The sequence below is a fragment of the Haemorhous mexicanus genome, chromosome 7 (genome assembly GCF_027477595.1).
Source record: "Haemorhous mexicanus isolate bHaeMex1 chromosome 7, bHaeMex1.pri, whole genome shotgun sequence".
NCBI classification, from domain to species: Eukaryota; Metazoa; Chordata; class Aves; order Passeriformes; family Fringillidae; genus Haemorhous; species Haemorhous mexicanus.
Genome location: NC_082347.1, coordinates 14411511 through 14433900, shown reverse-complemented (window position 1 = coordinate 14433900; position 22390 = coordinate 14411511). Strand labels below are relative to the sequence as shown.

Here is a 22390-nt window from a genome sequence, read left to right as displayed (position 1 = left end):
TCTTATGTGCAAAGTTAATAGGTAGGATACTCTCAAGGCAGCTTGGAGAAATGGTCACACACGTTTCATTTTCATCAGTGGAAAATATGTGGTCAGACTGCCAGATTTCTCAGCCCCTTTTGTGAGTTTAGCAGTGACATAGAGATGATGAGAATGTGTGTTATTGGGGGGGTTCTGTCTCAGGTGAGGGGCCCACCTCTGGTCAGGCTGGGCTGTTTGTGGCACTAATCATTTTTTAATTGGCTTTTTAAAATGTGCAATTACCAGCACATTCTCAGCACCTTTCTAAGGCAGAATGGGCTCCCTGGGCCAAAGGCTCAGCTCCATAACCACTCACCCTGTGCATACTTCCCTGGCAGGAAAAGCCTTGTTAATAATTCATGAGCAGTACTTGCAGATTGAGGCCCTCCAGCACTTTTACTGTTGTTGGGAAGAAAGGAAAATGGGGTCTCTCTGCAAAGGTGTGACATTTATATTAAAAAAAAAAAAAAAGCCAACAGCACTTGGAAAATACTTTGTTGAATTGGTTCATAAGAGCACAATGGAGCTAACCTGATCATCTGCTCCCAAGTTCAGAGAGCTCATGTGTGGGCTTCTGAAAGGCAGGAACAAAGCCAACTTGGCCCAAGCAACAGCTCATTTGTCTTGACCATTTAGACTGCTGACTTTCCTCAGCTGCCTGTTGGTTTTCATGTCTTCATATGGCTGCAGCATGCATTCCCTGGCTTTGCTTCCATCCAAGGCTGGATCAGATTGGCATGTTGGAGTGTGAAGGTGAATTTCATTTCCTTGTGGTCTTGTACTTGAAATATGATGGCAGAGAGACATTATCCCTTGAATGCATTTCACTGACAGCCTCCTTTGTATTTCCAAGTAGATCCTTTGAGAAAATCCACTTTCATTTCCCCACCTTTCTCCTCCAACTTTCTTTTAGCATTTTTCTCTGAGCAAAGATTGTCAAATTTTCTTCTCCTCCATCAGATAAAGTCAGGTGCATAAGGAACTGAAAAAACATTTTTCATCTATTAGCAGAAGTTCCCTGCTGGAAGCAGTACTATCACTCAGCTAGTATGATAAAAATGCTCATTAAAGATGATTATGAAGAAATTTATTCCTCTAGGAATTGGCTGTGGCTTCCCTGACAATACTGCTGGGAGCAGTTTTGGTCAGCAACGTTTTCTCCCAGAGTGGACATTGATCACTGCTTTCCCAGCAGTTGCTAATTCTACTTCTCTGACCCTTCCTCTCATCCCCTGGGAAAGGGGGACTTATTACCATAACTCAGAACTATAAATCTGGGATACCATATGCCAGAAAAGCTCACCCGAGAAACCAGGTGAGAGGGGACACATTTTTATTCTTTGGCCTTTGTAATGCCAGGCTGTGGAAACAACAGAACAGATCACACAGTTGTGCACGTTGTTCCAGCCAAGAGAATCTGGTTGTCAAAATGCTCCTCCACCTGCCAGCCCCAGCCTTTGGAGGCAGTGACCTGGAGCTAAAATGGTGTGGCTGTTCCCACTCCCTCCTCTCTGCCTGACCTCCTGGCTCCCTATTCACCCCCTCATCCCTCTGGCCCTCAGAGAGCAGCCCCTCTCCATGTCACAGGGAGTGCTACCCCTGCCATCTGGGGCAGCACTTTTGTTGTTCCAAGACTAAATGAATTGGAAAAGAAGCAGGGAGCTGCTCCTGAGGAGAGACATTTCCTGAGCCTGCCTTATGACCCTGACTCTTCCTAGTGCAATGTCTGCTTGGAAAATTAAACACCTCCTGAAGCTCTGTTCCTTTTCCCCCTCTGCAAGCCCAGGGATTGCCTGCTATTTACCCTGTGGACCAGCACATCTTGGTTCACATGCCATTTTCCTCCAGGTGGCTTCCATGTTATCTTCCACAGAGGAGCCCCTTCTGTGACAGGAACATCCCACCATCAGCCTGGGCCCAGTCCTGTGCCTTCAGAACCATGAAATCTGATTTTTCCCCATGTGGAATGGTCAGACACAGCCCTCCAGCTCCCCTCTCACCCTGAGCTGTAACACAAAAATAACATCCCAACAGCCTGGAGGACAAACAGCACCTAAACAGCAACAGCCCTCCTCATGAAAGATGCAGGGAAAGGCAAAATGGGTTTGTTGCCTATGGCCCAGGGAGAGCCATGCTTATGGATAAGCTGTTTTATGGCTGGTAAAATCCAGTGACAAGAAATCTCTCATCATCGCTCAAAGAAAATACAGCTGCATGTCAATTGACACATATTCCAGATGTGCTTACAGATGCCAACATTCTGGCAATGTCACAATGTTAGGTACCTTATTCTAGCATCCATCCTAATGTTAGACATAAATTACAATCAAGTCTGACCCAAGCCAAGAACAGTTGCATGTAGGGAAGTGACAAGGCACTAAATTAAATTCGCAGGTAGAGAAGGAAAGCTCAAGGATTTCTGATGATCACTCCTCTTTGACAAACTCCTCTTCAAAACTTTAAGGAAACTTCTTCCTGAAATGGTTTGGCATTACATTTTCTGAACCCCCAAGAGGAAACTGGGCATGGGAGCAAGAAGCCAAGGGGCTGCCAGTGCAGGACATCAATTAAAGGACAGGCTTTTCAAACCACTCTGTGCTGAAGCAGCCACAGAAGCCCAGGATATCCTGAATTGGATCACCAAATCCAGCCCCTGAGTCCTACTCCAAGCAGCTCCCTGGAAAGCTGTACACTCATACGGAGCACTAACAAGGTGGTAAAAATTTAATTTCACTCTGAAAGCTGAAGAAGAGTCTCAGCAAAAACAGCCACTGGCCAAGTGGTAAGATAAATGAGGCCACTGCTAAGAATAAATCTGAAAAGCAGAACACCACCAGAGCCACCCCAATGTCAGGGACAGTATTTTAACACAGACCCAGTCTGACACACGAGTGGCTGTGTCAAAGGGAGAGCACTGAGTGAGTCCCCCCTGAGCTTGTGGCTGCACCTTCTCTGCACACAGAGCTCTGCTTCAGTGCAAACCCAGCCCCAGGAAGCATCATGTGAAGGGTGGGGGCTCCCCAAATCCTCTGTGGTCCTGCCTTTGCAGTGCCATTACCTCCTGTCAGAGGACCCTGGCCATGGGGACAGGGGGGCACTTGAATGCAGCAGGGGTGCAGGAAGGGCAATCTCTATTATCCCTGCCCTGGACAGCTCAGAATGTGCCACTGGAGCCATCCTAGTTTTCCCTTTGAGCTGCAGATCCCTCATGGGCTGATTTAGTGGGGTCTTTCCATGGGGGTGGAGATGGAGCCACAGGGTTCTGGAGTCAGACAGAGTCACCTTTGCTACCCAGGCCGTGCTGGGACTCTGATGGATAACCTGCAATCTGCACAATGTGAGGGTCAAACACCTGCCCTAGGGAAGAGGGAGCACCAGGAAAATGCAAAGGAAATCCCTCTTCCACCAAAGGGCTGAGCTGTGCTCAGTCACTGCTGCTAGGAACTGCCCACAAGCAGAAATGTTCATGTTATGCCAGATCCAGCACAGAGGCAGAGAGATTCACTCCATTTCATTATGAAATAATACAAGCACCATAAAGTGTCAGCTTTCAAGTTCATAATTCATAAATTAAGAGTAAATAGCATATTCTGACCTCCTCCCCAGCCACTCATTTATCCTTCCCCCATGAAAAATTAACAAGTCTATAAAGTAGCTTGTAAATTTAAAGCAGTAATTTTTTTTTATTTTTTTTTTTAAATCAACTGTGTGATTTTCACAGAGGCCCTGAAGCATTAACTGGCTGTAGCCACTGCTGTTAATCACTGGTCTTAGGTATGCTACTATGCCAAAGGAAAACCTCCTGCTAAGATTTCTGGTGCAGACCAGTGTCAGGAGCCAGATAAAGCTCTCTGAGCTTTTTGGCTGTCCTAGGAGAGCATTCCCCACTTTCCACAGCCTGGCAGGCTGCTTCCTTCAGGGGGTGCTTGAGGACTTGACATCTTACCCAAGACATCAGAATAAGAATTAGCAAGATAATTCTTAAAATAAAACTAAGTGGAAAATTTACCCCAGGCAAAACTTTTGGTCTGTGGGAAGGCAAACAAGCAGAACCAGACCAGCTAGCTCCCTTTTTCCACTATGAGGATTCCCCATAGGTTCTTCTGTTGTTTGGTGACCTTTTAAGCTTCCCTTTGCACAAAAAGCTGCATTGGGCATTTTGCAAAGCCCTCTACAAATTTGGGAGGACCTGTATTCCTGCCCCTTGGTGTGTGCATTGACCAACCCCATGCAAAGATCAGAAAGGAGCAGGTGACAGCCAGGGAGGAAAAGGAGCCAGGTAAGCTGAGGAGCAGATGGGGCAAGCACAGCATTCCCAGGAGCTGGAGTCATGGAGGACCACAAGGAATGAGTACAAAGAACAGGAAGCAGCCTGGCCTGGAGGTGCACACATGGGTGAGAAGGTGCTTTCCATGCAGCTGAGGACATGGCTAAATAAAAAAATTGTTTCAGAGAAATTAACTCTTATTGCTAAAGCCTGCCATTAAATATCCATCTCTTTTTAAATGAAGAGAAAAAAACCCACTAAATGGATTAAACAAGGTAGAAAAAAGGAGAGTACATTTCCCCTCCTATAGACCTAAGTATGATCATGTTTAGTGTTCCTTCTCTGCAGTCTGACTATGATAAACAGAATGATGATTTATGACAAAAGTGGCAGATTTTATTCATCAAATTCCTCCAATCAAACATTAAAATCAATACTATTCCCCCGGGGACAAGATGGAGAGACAAACATAATGACTTTATCTATGCTGCATGTAAAATATTTGTAATTGAGCAAAAAGCCTGGTCTCGAATGCTTAAAAATATACAGCTAGGGCAGCAAATGTGATTGGATTCCTTATAATCTAATCATTTTCATCCATATGTGGTCCCCAATCTGTTGAGGATTGTTAAAACTCCTGGATATTGTAGTGCCTTCCCCAGAGGACGCTGGGAAGAGCATGGGACAGCCTGGACCAGATGGGATGGCAGTGACTCAAGCCAGCAAAGCGGAAAAGAGGACAGTGCTTAACTCCTCCTCTGCCAGCCACCAGAGAGGAGGTCTGCACAGGGAGATCAATGCAGGCTGCCCTCCCATGCTGCAAAAGGCAGGTTTTGTTTCAAAGCTCTCAGGAGCAAACTGGTGTAGCCCATGGGGACAAACAAAGCAAGGACCAATAATCACATCCTTCTGAAAAACTCTCCAGTGCCGTAGGTGGAAACTGGAGCTGTTTCCAAGCTCCCCTGGCTATGAAATGGAGGGAGGGCTCCCAGCAGCCCAAGAGGAAAGTGAAATGCTGTAAATGAAACCAGCACCTAGGAGATGAAAGGCCTCTTGGTCAGACTGAAGGTGTTTTTAAATATCTTATGGAGTTGCACAGGATCAGAGAGCACTGAAAGATGCATGAAAGTCAGCAGGCCCCTGCTTGTTTTAAGAACAGCCTGGCTGCTCAGCATTCCCTGCCTCTCTCTCACCTGACACCAAAAGGAGTGACCCAACACTTCAGAACTTCCAGCACAGCAAACACTTGGATGCTCCTTGTCTACCAGGCTGGATTAGTTCTGTTTATACAAATTTAAACCTTTGTCATATGAAGCAAACAACATTGCAGCTACAAACAAAATACAGGATTGCTCTATTAGAACAGTGTACTGATTACAGACACCACGACTCCATTCTGCCTGTGACTCCCTTAGCTGAGATAACCAGCTGGTTTTCAGCTAGGCTGCAAACTTCACCTAATTTTTCCATACCTGCCCAAACTGTTATGGTGTTTGATGACTTCTAGGGAATTCTGTAGGTGTTTTCTAAGAAAATATTTAACAGGACTTAACCTACAATCCTGGAAGACTAGGGGCTATGGTAAAATGAAAAGGAAAGTAGCAGCTCTGGACTTTCAATATGTTTCTCTTTAATTAATAGAGAAGCTGTCAGTGACTCCTAGCTGAGTACTCAAAGATCTTCCTGTTGCACTGAATTTACACTTGTGGAAGAACAAATTTACCCCAAAAATAAGTAATTTTCCCATAAAGTTGAATATACTAACCTCAGAAGCAATCTCAGACATCCTGCAAAATCAGCTTTGCACAAGATATATCCCCTACATCATATCTATCATTTTTTGATAGACTCATCTGAGCAATTACAACCATTCTTGAAAACACAGAATATGAGAACAGTGAGGAGCAATCAGGTGTCTGTAATATTTATTTTGCTAGTCACTAAAAGACCCTTTTAAGACCCTGTTTAGTTTCAACAGCAAGAAAAAAGATAACTTTCAAGTGCCAGCATCCTATCCTGGAGAGAGACTGTTGAAGAAAATCTCAAGTAATGTTAGTGGATAATTATTACTGCATCATTCCCTGGAGAACTTTGCAACACAGACATGCCATGATAGGAGCTACAGGTCCTAAGTGTAGATCACTGGCTTTTTATCCTACAAACCCATTATGTGCTGCCAGAACAAGCCACCCTAAACAACCTATATTCCTATATTCTCACCTGGGTACAGGCTGCAGGAAAAGTTGAAGGAAAAGTTCAATTGCTTTTGACTCACCAATTCCCTGTTTCTCCTGCTTATTAATGCCTCTGAATAGGAAGAGACTTAGGGATTTTCTCATTCGACAGTCCTTTGCGTTGTCAGGATCTGACAAAACTTGAAATAAATAAAAGCAGCTGCCCCTCTAAAATGCTCTCAATAGGTTTTAAGTGCCAGACTTTTGCTTAGGATTGACTTTCACAGCTTCAAAGGAAAGTGTGATTCTTTCTGGAGCCCAGCTGTGTGTCTAGAATGATATTTTTTGAGCAATAATACTAACCAGAAGTACATGAACTCATCAAGGACATACTGGCTCCAGAAGCTACCAAGCAATGATTTGGACAAACTTTCCACTTGGGAGGGGATTTTTACAGAAATTTGCATCCCCCAAACCATAGCCATAAGGGCAAGTCAGATTCTTTTGCTGAGGAGAATAGACTGCAACCTGAAGCTGTTGAAAAGGCAGAACATGTTTGGATGCTATAATTCCCCCTATTAGACATCCATAACTACTTCTGCTCAGGGCTATGAAGGTAGTTTATACAGGAAGATTAGTTCAAAAGGCATTTTGCAGGCAGACAGGTAGCTGGGAGCCAAAGACTAACAATTCTGCCTCAGCTGTTGATAGAATACATATGTGCATGTGTAAAAGACAGTAAGGGAGAATACTGCTCATCTCATAACTGACAGATTAGATTTCCCTTTCCCCATGCATTTTTAATTTGCTTACAGAGCTCCATGAAACAGAGCTCCTGAGGCTGGGCTGGGGGCACAGGGAAGCTGTCTGTGCTTGGGAACTGCCAGAATTAACAGCCAGGGGCTGATGCAGCTGGGTGATAGATGCAAGACAGTGCAGCCCTGTTCCCACTCTCCCCTGTAGCACAGGGAGGACTGGAGCTCTCCTTGCCCTTCCCACAGACAGGTCCCTGATGGAGGTGACCAAACCAGCCCAAAGACACATTGCCAGGCAGGGAAGTTCTTCATCCGAAATACCTGTGGTCCATTTTTTGCATCTCCTTGCCAAGCACAGCAGTGTGACACAATTCTCAGAGCTGTGCTCTGTGGGGTGAGCCAGGGTGAACCTCTGAGCATCCCTGTGCAAGGCATGCCATGAAACAGCAACCAAATGCTGCAGGCAAGGCCTGCAGCGGGACAGGGCTGCCAAAACTGCAGGACACTCCCCTGGCCTGCAGAATCCCTCACCTGAGTACACAACTTTGGGCTGCAGGTCCAGGAAATGAACACCTGAAGTGTCTTTGAGAGCTTCAAGCTAAATCCCAGAGTCTGGCTTTTTGCTCCCATTTGAAAGCAGCTCCTTGGTTTCAGCATTACTGGTCTTTTAGCACAGCCTCTACATGACTGTGTATAAATCAAGTCTCTGGTGTCAAAGGTGCTCCATCTCTCACCTTTGTGAAAGGTGTGGATGGGCAGCAGGGTTGGAACAGGAGTAGGATCTCTAAACAGCTCTCCTGAAATCACTGGCTCAGCTCTGAAGGGAGCAGAGCCTGCTCACTACAGACTTTTTTCTACTGAAAAGACCATTGTACCAATTTTTTGCCAAATCAAGGACTGATTTATCCCTGTTGTAACTTCACTGAGTTCAGTCAAGCTATACAAGTCATGAATTTAGCTCATGAATTTAACTTTCTCCATAGAGAATACATTTTCCCTTTTGATAGTGCTTCAGTGAACCTCTCAGAAAATTTATGAGCACAGATTCTGCTCCAGCAAAGCATGTAAGGAGACACACATGGGAAGTACATGAGAAATTGTCCAGAGAGGAAGTGGATTATTTCCATACTTACACCATCCCCAGCCTTTTCCACCTGACATCCTTGCTCATGTTTTATTCAGTGGGAGGCAGAGGGCTCCTTCAAGTATTTGGCTTCTAACTCTGAAACGATGGCCAAAGAAAAGACTCCCATTGCCTTCCCTGGAAGCTGAGTTTTGCAGAGGGTAATGGTTGCTTTGATGGCAGTGGGGAGGTTTGGAGAGGCCAAGACAGAGAGCCCATCCTTTTTACAACAAACACGTTCACTCTGTCCAGATTTAGGGATTTTACTAGACATGAGTGACATCTGCTTCTGAGATTTGCCCAGAGATGTCCCTACTTAGCACTGGTTGCTGGCCCAGTTCTTCCTGCTGACTTCCACCCATGAGTCCCTCCAAATCCCCACCACAAAACAGACTGTAGACCCTGCACTAATATTGTAACCATTTTTTTAACATGAAAATAAACTTAATGTCCTGAAAAAAAAAAAAAGTATAAAATAAAGTTCATGTCCTGTTTTCAGGGCTCATTTTTGATGCACTTCATCTGACCTACATGTCCCTCTTCCAGGCCTGCCCTGGGACCTTCCTGGACTTCGCACCAACACCTTTCTCTCCTGTAACTCTTCCCTTAAGGAAACACTTTGGCTCTGGCTAGGTGCTTACATTTTCATTAGTTCCTAGATCTGTTACTCAGACTTGACCTGAGCTGGATTTCACACCAGAATGATGGTTTGTCTGGCAGACCCTGTTGACCATTTACCCTGCTTGTGCCACTTTTCTAGCATATGTCCAGCAGTGTCCCCTCACGGCTCCAGGGTGCCAATACCCTGATCACACAGTGCCTGTGTCATACCAACACCCTGATCATGCAGGGCCTGTATCAAATCAATACCCTGATGATACACTGATCAAACCAACACCCTGATCATACAGGGCCTATGTCAAACCAACACCCTGATCCTACAGTGCCTGTATCAAGGCTCCCACGTGCTGTCCCATTTTAAAAGCCCATTTGTTCAGCAAAAAATAATTCATGACCACCTTAATTATTCCTGCCATCTTCTGCACTGTAAATATGTCTCTTACATCAGCTCATGAACAAGTTTACATTTTCAGAAGGATCTGCTATGCAAAATCTGTTGCAACCTCTTTCTACTTCTCCCTTATCTCCTCCCTTCTTAGCAAACTTTTAGTCTTGGGAAGGTTTAAACAACCTAACTGTGAATCCAGGGAGACAATAATAAAGGGTTACTGCAAGCCACTCTTCAAACACTGGACAAGAGACTTTACTGAAAAATAGACCCTCCCTACCATATTCTGCCTTTGTGCCCTGCCTGGAAGCTCATGCAGCTTCCTGGGGCTTGCCTTTCTGAGCAGGCATCTCCACAGGACCAATCCCAGGGCATCTTTGCTGACAGCCCAGGCCAAGAAGTACAAGCAGCCTGTGAATCCTGGCTATACACTGCTCTCACTCAGCAGGAGTGGCCTGAAAAGAACCATGGCTTTGCTACAACTGCTTTGTAGCCCCAACAAGCAAGTGCTTGGCTTGCTGTGAGCCTCTTGCCACGCACCCTTTTGCTCCCTCCTCCCTCAGCCACAGAAACACTCCCCCAGCCCAGACACTTTTGGAGTTTCTTTCTTACACAGCCTCCCTAAGCCAAGAAAACTGCTCAGCTCTATTCAGTAGATTTCTGACAGCCTTCAAAGGATTGCTAATTCCAGTCTGCTTTAAAAACACAGAGCATTGTCTCCCTAGCAGCTTTTTTTTTTTTTTTTTTTTGCCTTCCCTGCTTTAGGTCAGCACTTGTTGGGCCCATAAAGCACCCCAGCAGAAACTCAGCACACCTGGAATTACCTGGAGCTCCTGCAGAGCTGAGGGCAAGGAGATCACTCACTCCTTGGGAGGGCTATCACTCTGCTAACACAAAAGCAGATCTCTAGAGCAGACTGGGGCACCCCTGGCTGGCTTGGATTAAGGGCTGACAAGGGTTAACAGTGTTTGCTCCTCTCTCCATCACCCCCCCTGCTCACAGAGCTGCTCCCCGGGCAGGCAGTGCTGGATTAGGCTGCAGGAGCAGCCTGGCTGACACTCGGTGCAGGAGCAGCTCCTGGGCTCTGCAGGCAGCACAGCCCCAGGAACTGAGGGGACAGCAATCAGCACTTGGGAGATTGCACAGCTGGGCAAGTTTAAAACAACCTCTGAAAACACCCAACTGAAGAAAGCACCAAAATCCCATGGTGGCTTTTGGGTTTCTTTTTTTTTACTTTTCGTGAAGGACCGCAAGCATTTCAGTTGCTATGTCTGTTCAGGAGCCATATGGAAAAATCAGTTCTGTCCTGTTAAACTGGTTGCACAGTTTTGATTTTCATCTGCCTACAGAGATCTGAAAAGTCTCTGTTCTTTTCTGCTTTTTTGGCAAAGAAAGCAAGTGGTCTGAGGATCATCTAGCCAGGAACAAAATAGGTAAGTACAGGGTTTTTTTGTGTAACATATTTCCAATAGTCTGAGAATATCTTGTTTGTGTAATTGAGTGAAAATAGCCTTTGGGATGATGCTCTCTTTGGGATAAGCTGATTATAGGTTTGTTGATCACTTGGTTTGTTTGTTTTCCTGGACAAGAAAAGCTGAGCTGCTGTGGTATCAGTGTGGTTTGCAAGATCCTGTCATTTAAGCAGCAGAAAGACTTTTTTAAAATCCTCTCCAAAGCACAGAGCAACTCAGATTCCACTGTCGAAGGTAAAGCAAAATATTTGGGGTTCTATTTTAAATCTGAAAGCTATAATTAGACTAGAGGAATAACCAAGTGGCAAAGTGGCTCAGAGTCATAAGGAAAAGCTCTATTATAAGAGCATTAAAATGGAATTGATATGGAAATCTTATCTATTCTTTCAACTTGTTCAGATGGTTGTTTAAGCCTGCATTCAACGAAGTGCCAAAATAGTACAAGCAGGCAGAGATAAATCAACTTTTTCTGGCTGTTGAGAGGGACATTCAGATGACCTGGTAACCATAATTTCCATAATCATCTCATTGATACTAAGGATGTGCTTGACTATGGGAATCAGAGATTTTGTACATAAAACCTACAGATGTCTTCAGTGCTGTATTTAAATTTATGTTTGAAATGGATTTAAAAAGGAAGGGGTCCTTTTATAAAGTCACTTTAACTGCAATTGACAGTGGGTGTGCTGAACTAGACATTTGACTGCCTAAAATCTTCCACACTTTTACAGGCACTATGGGGAAAGAGCTGATCTCAGAAAGAAATGAAAATGACAAAGAACTGAGCCTTTGTCTTGCATGCTTTCTCCCCTCACTAGCCAATAATTAGATTTAACCAGGATCTTTGTTCCTTGCCTCTTGTAAGATGCAATAGGCGACTTCTTCCTCCAAAAAGGGATCTTGCACACAGAGCTCCCTCTGCTTTCCAAATCCCTGAGCTACAGCTGGCACCTGTATTGAAGGTCTCTGCCCCTTCCACTTTCATACTTTCTGAAACTGAACGTGGCAGACAAAGGAGCCATAAGTTATAATCAATAACTGCACAAAGTGCACTGCCAAAGTTTCCTGTCCTTACTGGAGCCTCCTTCTCTGTGTAGCTCTGGGCAATGCACACAGCAGTTTAAGTAATATCAGTATTTGCTGGGGACTGGTTTTGTACTTTTCTTTCATAGATTCCAAGCTGATAATAAGGCCTGCTGAAAAATAGGACATAAGTGATTTTTTTTAAAAATCTCTTGCCAGAGTGAATACACGACAGTTGTTACAGTTCCAGTGAGCAGCAAATGCTGAGACAGGCTGGAAGTGATGCATGTGTGAGAATGATAAGCAACACAAAAATCTAAGAACAAGATTACTGCCCTACAGTGATAAAGCCTTCTTCCAAATGAGATCCACAGAGCTTAAAATCGAAGCACCAGTTCAGGGATTCTTATCCAAGATTCTCCACCTTTGACCAAACAGTATCTTACACAGCTCTGGATGAGTTACAATGATCCTCTTATCTACACATGCCTACTGTCCCAGTGGACAAAATAAAAATTCAGTGATCTCTGACAGAGCAGCAGAAGCACAGTTTGGGACACAAAGACCTCCTGAAAGTTTTAAAGGGACAGTTCCATTACAAATAACTCAGCCCTGTAATTTACTAAGTGAACTTCACAAACTAGAAAAAGTCTTTTAAATGTAATTTTCCACTCATTCTGATAGCAGTAAAAAGATTTTTTGCATAATTGTAATGTCACACTTGTGCTGCATTGGCTACTTTTTTTTTTCCTCTAATCAAAGACTTCATAGCAGTTTCTGCAATTAAATCTTTGCTGAGGGATTTTCAGAGGAATATTTCTGTGAACTTTAAAGAATCCAGCAAAATGGAGACTTGCACTATTTGAATGCCTGGCTGGCTGGGATTTTAACAAATACCAGGAAAGGGACAGAAGGAGTCACATTACTTTCTTCCCTATGACAGCCATTTCTGTTCACTTTTGTCACCCCACTTTGCAGGACTGAGGATGTCCTCGTTCTGGTTTTATCTTCCTCTCCATCTTTTCACGGCAACTTGCTTGTGCTATTCTATGAAAGCACCCACCACCACCTCCCAACAGAGCTTCAAGAGCCATCTCTTCAACTTCTACCACTCCCTGATACTTGCAGATGGTAAGGAAACTACCATTCACCTGCTGAAGGATATACCCAAAAGGTAAGAGCAAATCCTATTCTCAGATACATCCCCGTGTCACAGGGAATTGCACACTACCAGGATAAGCCAAGAATCCCTGTGCACCTGCAGGGCTCTATCAGTGCACACTGAAATGCCAGAAAAATGCCCCATTCCTCAAGGGTCATTACACGGGCCAGAATCTGGAATGAACCCCTGAGATGAAATTTAGATTCCTGTACACATTTCAGCAGCTTTCTGTGCTGCCAGAGGAGCAGCAGAACTGATACAGGATGGGTGGGCTCCAGCAGCAAACAGCTCTGTCACAAACAGCCCAGCTTCAACTCTGCAGACAGCAGCTATCCTACATTCATGGTGAGATACAAACATTTTACCTAGCAAATTCACTACCCCAAAAATCAATAGAATAGCTGCACAGACATCTTATCAGGAAATCTGCCACTGTCTTGCACACTAAAAGTGGTTTTGCTGAATGGCACTACAAATTGCTAAGATCAGAAGTGCTTTGCATGTGAAAATACCACATTCTTCACCTTCCCAAAATATCTGCAAAGCCTTCTGCCATACCCAGGTATGTAGGTGATCTAGATATTACAACTGGCACTGCATGTGGGTAGCAAAGATCAATCTGCTTGTTTGGGAAGAGATGCACTTTGGACAGAGCCCAGCAAATACAGATTTTGACACATACTCGAGTGGTCATGGAGCAGAGGGTGAGCCAGACTGCTCAGCCTTGATGTGCATGGCACAGAAAAACTGGAACATGGCACATGTTACATAATGTGGCCATGCTCACAAGAAAGAGCAGGGGTATTGAAGCACTGAAAAGGGAGTTTTCTATGCTCTTGTGGCACAACACTAAAACTGCAATTAGGAAGTAGTTTAGCATGGTCAGGAAGGTTCTTCTGAACCACAGTCATCCAAAGAGGAAGACAAGCGAGGACAAGTTTTGGCTGAGAGTAAAAGACTCAAGAATGTGGAACTGATTCCGGGGAAGCTCCACTTTGGCCTAGGAGCCATACCCTGAAAGTAAGCCACACCTCCAGGCTGACAGGGTCTATCCATAGTGACTGCTTGTCTCAGTGGTGAACAACAAACCAACCCTTGGATTGCCAATTGCCTTCATTGAAGTGCAGAGAGAGGCACCCAAATCCAAACATTTGTATGACCAAGTCCAAACGTTATACAGCCTGTATAAAACCAACAGAAATAAAACAGAGCAAGACAGCAGGTTGGGCTTTTCCAAGACAGGAATCAAAACCTGACCAAAGAGACTGATTTCACTTTGTGGTGCTCATGCATAGCAGCCTCTGACACAAAGGCAATCAAGGCAGAACTAGCAGCAGGTGGTTATGGAGAAGGCAGTCAGCTAAATCACATCCATCATCCAAAACAACCAGCTAAGGGTGAGATACAATGTTCACCTAAAGCGTGGAAAAAAAATTCAGAGGGAAAAATATTGCCTTAAGTGGACAAATCTTTCAGCAAATACATGTGGATCAAAAAAAAAAAAAAATACCCCACAGCCTGTTTTCTTCCCACAGCTGAAAACTGCAGACACTCATCATCCCTTTGTGTGGCTGCACCTCAGAGAACAGTCATTTCTACCCAGAGCAAAGTGACCCATGCCAGAATGGCTGATTACAGGGAGTTTTGGGCAAACCTGAATTCCCTGATGCATTGCCTCTATTTCTATTCACATTTGCAGGTACTACTTTGTTTTGGAAGAGGGCAGGGCCCTTGCCCCTTTCTCACTAACAGTGACTCCCTGTGATGTTCCCATTGAGTGGAGCATACTTGTGTACAAGTCTCCACCTGGAAAAGCAGCACCAGGTAAGGCCTTCAGGCTGCCTAAGCAGAGGCAAAGAAAGCACAAGTTACTCATGGATAACTGTGTTACAGGAGATTTCCCACAAGCCTAAACATTTTGTGGTTCCCTCCTTTTTTAAAGGAGGGAACAACACTGCCACGGACTGAACCTGCCTCCATGGGTAAAACATGGAAACCCATCAGATCTTGCCCTCAACACAAGTAAATTAAGGATTAGATACTAAAATATCTCTATCTAAGGTTGATATTTGTGAACAACAGCAGGTCTTCCAGGCTGCACAAACAGACCAACTTCATAAACTCTTTGACTGGGCCAAATTTCCCTCTGCTGCCTCAGTTATTTTTCTGTGGCTTAGGTCACTTGAGACAACTATTTGTTCCCCACATGAAGCAGAGAAGATTTAGCCATTTATTCTTGCCACATCTACCATGGCAGTGGCTACTGTATTGCCTTAAAGACAATTCCTTTCTCTTGCATGATTTTTTAAAATCATTTTTCAAAGTAAAAATCTAAAAGCTGCCATTAACAAGTTCTGACCTGTCAAGCAGGTACACCTGACTGAGGAGTTTAAATAACACACCTTTGAATTGATAAGTTTTGCCTCTTCATGAGACAATGGGCTAAAACTAATCCAAAGGAAAAAACCTCTCATAGAAATAATGAGTCTCCTTAAAGTACCCTTAGAGAGAGCAAATAAAAGAAGAAAATTGTAAGGGCATCAGGCACGATACAAGCCAAGCTTTTGCAAGTTGTGGTTTCATAATTACAGTATTTTTGAAAACATAATTCTACAGCTGCACGGCTAAAATAAAAGCTCCTCAAATTTTAATTTAATAAATTGCCAGTAACAACATATTTTTACTAAAACATATTTTTAGTTATAATTGCTGCTTTCAAGAAGAAAATATAATGTTCACTAACAGTAAAACTTGCATGATGTGCTTTATTTCACAAGTCTGCCTTTTGCCTGCAGGAGACCATGATGCACAAGAGGTCTCCAAATCTCACAAGGCTTCAAGCATGGTGTCCACTATCTTCAACTACAAGGGAAATTCTGTAGAGACTTACATGGGAATGTCTTCCCATTCTGCCCTTTACCTGCTGGAGTTCCTGTCCACGGAGAGGGACACACACATCACCGTGTACCTCACAACTGACACCACGTCTGGGCACCTCTACCCGGAGCTCCCGGGGGATCCACGCATCGATGTCATTGGCATCGGCCACACAACGGTGACTCTGGCCTGGAAGCACAGCCCTTCTGTCCTGCAGCACAGGGAGGGCATCCAGTACTGCCTCCTAGTTAATGAAAAGCACAACTACAAGAGCTTGTGTGCTGCTGAGACAGCCATCAGATCTTCTGGAATGAAGCTGCCAGCCACGGTAGCTCTGTCCCTCTCCCCATACCTTCTGGAGCCACAGCAGGTGATGATATTGTCCAATAGTGAACTGAGCATCATCAACAAAGTGAGCAGTGGGGAAGTCAGGCAGGTGTGCATGGGCACCAAGAACACCTACACAGTGCCCAACCTCAGCCCCAGCACTCAGTATTACTTTGATGTTTTTATTGTCAACCTCCTCACAAACGCCAGCGCCGCATACACCGGGACATTCGCCCGGACCCTGGAAGAACCTGAGCCCAAGGTGACAGAGCTGAAAGATGGCAAAGTGATTCATGTGGTCCTGGATGGGAAAAAGCAGAAATTCTACAGTCTGCAGTACCAGGCAAGGCATAAGAAAATCCACTTCACCTTTCAGTTGTGTCGGGGTCAAATACGGGTTCACATAACAAGGAACGGCAAAACAGTGGCATCAGAAAACCTCTCTGGGCTGAGGTATTTCTCCCTGAAGGGAAAGCTGCTGGACACCTATTCGGTGCAGCTGAGGTCCACAGAGGAATCTAACTCTTCTGTGAAGGTACTGGCATCCCCCCATTTCCACAAGCCCTTATTCCCACTTCTTCCAGAGAGCTTAAAAATCAAATCCTTCAGTAAACTGAGAACATGCAGGTCTGTGACCATTGCCTGGCTGGGAACACAAGAGGAGAGCAAGTACTGTGTGTACAGAAAAAGGATTGAGGAGGATCAGATCTGGAGGGAGCTGCAGAGTGCAGACAGGTGCTCTGGGCCTGAATCTCGGCACAAATCAGAGAAAGTGCTGTGCAAGTACTTCTATGACCTAAACCTCCAGCGAGCCGTCACCACAGAGACCATCAAAGGGCTGGAGGCAGGGACACTCTACTTGTTTGATGTTTATCTCTTTGGGCCATCTGGCATCCCTGTCAGATATCACAGCAAAGTTGTGAAGACCAGGAAAAAATGTTGAAAGTTTTGAATGAAAGTTTTGAAGTGAGTGAATGCAGGTAGTATCGAAATCTACCCCAATCCAAGTCAGAGCCCCTGCAGTTTGAACTGTGCTGACAAAAAATGTAAAACTATATGATTCTACAGCAAAACACATCTTAGATGATTACACATCTTCTCTCCTGTGTAAGGTGGGTGTGTTTTTTCTTTCCTTGTCTCATTCAAACATGAAAAATAGAGTTGTGAAGCACTCATACACATGGAAATAAAATAGCCCAAGAGCACCCATGGGAAATAGACTGGTTACCTAAAATGTTGCTGAAATCCAGCACAGAAGTGGTGGGGAAATGCCTCACACGAAGCACACATCAATTCCCAAGTCCTGGAGAGTTTTCCACTTTCTGTAACTCGTACAGCTAACGAGGAACTGAGAGACCTCACAAATCAGACTGCTCTTGAGAAACAGATTCCTCACTGCTTGAACAAGAAAGGAAACAAAAAGAAATTGAAAAAGCAGTGGAACTGATATATAGCTCCACACATTGAGTAGAGCAGGCTCAACTACATCTTCCCCTATTACCTGCATGCTTGCTTGGTTTCATTCCTACAGAGATACTGTGCTTGGTTAGAAACAGACAAAATTCAAGCCAGGAACTGGCCCTGGATCTGGCTTTTCTCAGCAGGGTATAAATACACTGCTGTGCTACTGCCCACGGAGGAAAGCAGCAATTGAGGAATCTTGCCATGGAAAAATTTATCATCTATAGCCCCTGATATCGAGCACATGTCTATGAGTCTGTGATTTCTGACTGTAATATATCCATTCTTTGCATCCTTAAGCCAGCCTATATCAATTACTGCATTGCTTTGAGAAAAATTAAATGTGGCTTTCCTACTAAATATTATGGAAGGAAAATATTTGTAGTAAAAAAATCTGACAAACATATTTCAGTTGTCTTGTTTCCTTGATTACCTTCCATACATGATACGAGACAGTGTAAAAAAAAAAAAAAGAAAATTAAATCTTCATAAACTCCCCTAGGTTCATTTTCAATTATCAGTAGAAAATATTTTGTGTGTAGGCTCTTGGCAGGCCTGGAATTTACAGATAAAGAGACACAATAGCTTCACTAAGCAAGAGGGTGCCAGAGAAATCTTGCCTGTAGTAATTCTTTTTCTTCTACAATTACACTAAACACATAAATTAATAAATCCATTATTGTGTATTTGAGTCATTCTCTTGCAATTCAGGGTCATCAAAGTCCCAGTTTACTCTGAGCAATTATTCCATCCAAGCATGTTTGGAGGCCCTTGGTAAGGACAGAATCAGTCCTGTGTGCTGGATGGGGGTTGTGCTTCCTGCTCCAAAGACTCTCAGCCCTGTGCTCGCTGTCCAAGGCACTCTGTGACTGCTCAGCCCCAGATGAGGGGCTCAGGCCTCCCCAGGGATCAGCTGCAGTGGCTGGGCTTGGCTGGGCTTTGCATTCCTGCAGGCACTGCTCCGGACTGAGCAGTGCCACAGCAGGAGCCACGTGCTCTGCAGCCTCCTGTCCACACTCCACAGCCTTTTGGCTAATTACAGGGGCTGGCAGCTGCTCTGCCTTCATTCCAAGGCAGGCCCTCGCTTCATCTGCCTCCTGCCAAAAATAGTCTGAGCTCAGAGAGCAACAGAGGTCATCTCTGCTTGGAAATCTCAATGTTTTCTGCCTTCCTTCTCAATTTCAGGCACTTATATTGTGGATGAATTTCACTCAAATGCCCTACAACTGACTGTAATAACAACCATAACTATAATAGAGGAACAGGAAGATCTGTCTAACTGCAGATACAATATATTCTTAATCCCTGCCCTCAGTCTGGCAGAGCATGAACCCTTGCTTTTGCCCTCTATGCAGAAATGCCACAAAAAAATTCTTTTGGAAGAAGATACATTGGCACCTTGACCAGCACCAGTGTTTCTACTAAAGTAGGTTTTTTACAATGGAACTGGCCTTGGGCTTCTCAGTAGCATCCTGGTTTAAGGTTGTAGTTAAGAGAGGTGAGGAAGGGGTAGAAAGAGTGTCTGAAAGAGGGCAGAGAGCTGAGCAGTCAAAGGTGGCACAGAGGTAAAGGCTCAGTGTTGCACCAAGATAACTGACAGTTAAGAACCTGTAAGGAAGGAGTCCAGGTTTGGAGGACAGCAGCTATTTCAGAGGGACTTGGAAAAGAGCCAGGAGAGTCTCTTCTTCCCAGATTCACCAGCTGCTCTTTACTCCCCTGGCCATTTCCCCATGCAGAGGACTGGCTGAGGCAGAGCCCAGTGGGAGCTCTGAAGAGCACAACTCACTGGTCCTGCAGCCCAGGGACCACTGGTGCTGCTGGGGGGGCTGATGCCAGTCCCTCACCCACAGGAGGAGCTCTCCCCCACACACACCAGGCCCTCCATCAGCCAAGGACCATGCACTCAGCAGAGAGCTCGGCTGTAGAGAGGAACATGCTGTCCTGTCAAACCCCATCACCTCTGACACAAGCAGAGCAGGTACCTGCCCTCCAGGCAGCAGCCCACTTTGCTCATGTGGGCAGCCAGCCATGCTCTGTAACAGAGCCCAGGAGCAGCAGGGAATATTCCTCTCCACTGATCTTTCCACTGTGATTGTGCCTGTGTGCACCAGGCTGCAAACCTGTACTCAACTCACTCATGCCCTGACCCTGCTCCTGAGGTTTGAGCTGGGGCTCAGTGCTGCCCTGAAATTTTCAAAGGCAAAACCAAAGGTGCTGCATTACACACTTGGTGCCCTTTCCTCCCCTACACAGGCAGCTGCTTATGTGCACAGCTCCCCTTCTTCAGCACCCACAAGTCCTTTTACTTCCAACTTTCATCTTCCATCTTTCCTTTTCCCCTCCTTCCATTTTGACTAGTCCTGGCCTGCTAGGCCATGTCTGACCAAAAGCATTTCCCAATCCTTTTCTCCTTTCTCCACGCTTTCTGCAGTCCTTTCTGCTCAATTTTTTAGAGAGGCTCAATGCCTTCAGCTCAGCCTGTCCTAAGCAGCCATCAGCTCTTCCCATGTGCTTCCCATCCCTGCTCAATCTGAGTCATGCCAGAAGTGCAGACAGATCTCTTAATGGAAAAGATTTTAGAGCAATGTCTTGGTCTTGTGTATCATTTAAAGTAAGTTATCAACATGATTATCAGGCCAAAGTATTTTCCCTGGATAATGTATGTCAAGTCCTGTCACAGCTGAGACCAAAGGCCATGCTTCTCCTCCCAATTTTTACAGAATTGCTCCCACTGCCATGACATCCCCTGCACATGGGAAGTGAGGGTCAGGGTACCAAAAGCAGAGCAGGAAAATAAGAGAAAACAGGTTTAACTCCACATCCACTTTTCCAGTGGGCTCAGTCTCACAAATGAAAACTAGAACTGGCAAAATGAAGTGCTGGTATGTGAAACAGTGAAATAACAGAGCATTTAAGTTTAAACATTTAAGCACTAAGTTTACCACTATGTGTTGCTGCTGGGCACAAACCAGAACAATGAGGGGCTCTTCAGCATCACCTTTCAGTGCTTCACAGAACTGCTACTGATAGGGACTTAGAAATGTGACCCAAGTCAGCAACAACTGCTTGTTTAATTTATACACTTGGCAAGATACTGCTGTCCAAAAGCAGTGTAGAGGTTTAGACACTGGGTTCATGGACTAATGACATTTATGAGTTAATATTTAACTGACAGCAAAAATCATCTATATTGTTCATTCCTTTCTTCTTTCCTGTATGTAACAGCCCATTTATTCATTCCATGTTACTTTGAGTTTGCCAATAAATTTGGACCTGGTAGTTTAATAAATTATTCCCTATCTGCTCACATTCAGGGATGCATTCACAGCTTTAAAAGAAAAATAAAAATAGCTTAATTTCAACTTTGTCTCTCGCAATTTCTTTTTCTGGCTGATGCTTTCCCAGTTGGAAGCCTTCTAACTTAAACAACATGTTAAAACATTCTTCCTGCTTTGGCGTATGGTGCAGAGGCAAAATTCTGCTCACTATTTGCTTTGAAAGACACAGAGCTGAAGTGTTGGTTTACATGCACACACACCACCCTCATTTTGGGCTTCCTTACTATTCCCTGTTGGGTTTTGTGGGTTAAGAATTTATGAGCCATGGACACTGCAGTTAAACATCCTGGCCACATGCAGCTTTGCACAAGGCATAAAATCTAATATTGAAAATCAAACAGTATTAGCATTGACAGCAAGTACAGACCAGTGACCTCAAAATGCCAAAGGCTTTCAGGTGCTGTTAGAGCAGCTGAAGCTCTCTGGCATTTAGAGAAAAATGGATGGCTTGGCAGCTGAGTAGTCATTCAGCAAAACAACCAGCCAGGCAAAACAAAATAGATGGTGGGTTTGGGGGCAGAAGGGGAACAAACAATGTGTGGCTGCTCATCAGTGTTCTCTCTTCTGCCCATGCAGGACTGAGACACCAACAGTGTAACAAAGCCAGGCCAGTGTTCTTCCCTTGCACAGCAACAGGGATTTCCTGGACAAGCCTGCCAAGGGATATTAAACAACAGCATTGTAAAAAAGTAGATCAATTTACCAGAAGAGGCAAACAACGAATGTGTCTCAATGCTGCAATGCATTCCTCTCCCCAGAAACGTGATGTAAGTCGAGGATGGGCCCGGGGCATCCCGGGCAGCGCATCCCGGGCAGCGCACGGAGCACCGCGCTGCCACCAGAACTGCAAACACCAGAGGGCACTCCCCGGCTGCAGAAGGAGCACAGAGTGTGCTCGATAAGGCTTATCGGCAACAAATATTTCAGCAAATTTAACAAGTCAAGCATCTTTCTGGTAAGATTACTAAGAGGAACAGATAGAATAAAAAAATCCAAAGAGCTCACAGTTTATTTTCTTTTAGACTTTTACATCTAAGCTTGAGGGATTTTTGTTAAAATAAAGTGTGTAAAATCTAACAGACGAGGAACAGTAAGAGACAAGCACTTGCTAAAAGGACCGAAACACCAGTACTCCCACTGCTTCTGAGATGTCAAACCAATCACTAACGGGCTAAAGCTCATATAAAACAAACACTGTGGTACTGAGGACAGTCAGATTTCATCATATTCAGGTGGGGAGCCTTAGTTCAAGTGCAATCTGCTCAGCAAGTTCCCATCCCAGGCACCCCATCTCTTCTCCTGTAGTGCCCTCGTACTGAGGGACTTTCTCTGGAATATTACTTCCCTGACTCATCAAAATTTAGAGACTTGACCTCCCACT

General features: G+C 44.7%; 1 protein-coding gene across 1 annotated transcript; it reads left to right on the top strand.

Moving 5' to 3' along the window:
• The first annotated feature begins 10392 nt into the window (after nucleotides 1-10392).
• LOC132329557 (protein NDNF-like) lies at nucleotides 10393-17387 on the top strand. The gene is made up of 4 exons (XM_059850763.1): nucleotides 10393-10782; nucleotides 12823-13018; nucleotides 14706-14830; nucleotides 15802-17387. Exons 2-4 carry the CDS (start codon nucleotides 12831-12833, stop codon nucleotides 17151-17153), a joined length of 1665 nt encoding a protein of 554 aa, XP_059706746.1. The 5' UTR covers nucleotides 10393-10782; nucleotides 12823-12830; the 3' UTR covers nucleotides 17154-17387.
• The last annotated feature ends 5003 nt before the right edge of the window (nucleotides 17388-22390 follow it).

Coding starts and splice junctions, on each gene's coding strand:
- LOC132329557 (XM_059850763.1), top strand. CDS start 12,831: ATGTCCTCGTTCTGGTTTTATCTTCCTCTCCATCTTTTCACGGCAACT. Junction 13,019..14,705: donor CTGAAGGATATACCCAAAAG/GTAAGAGCAAAT, acceptor TCACATTTGCAG/GTACTACTTTGTTTTGGAAG. Junction 14,831..15,801: donor ACCTGGAAAAGCAGCACCAG/GTAAGGCCTTCA, acceptor TTTTGCCTGCAG/GAGACCATGATGCACAAGAG.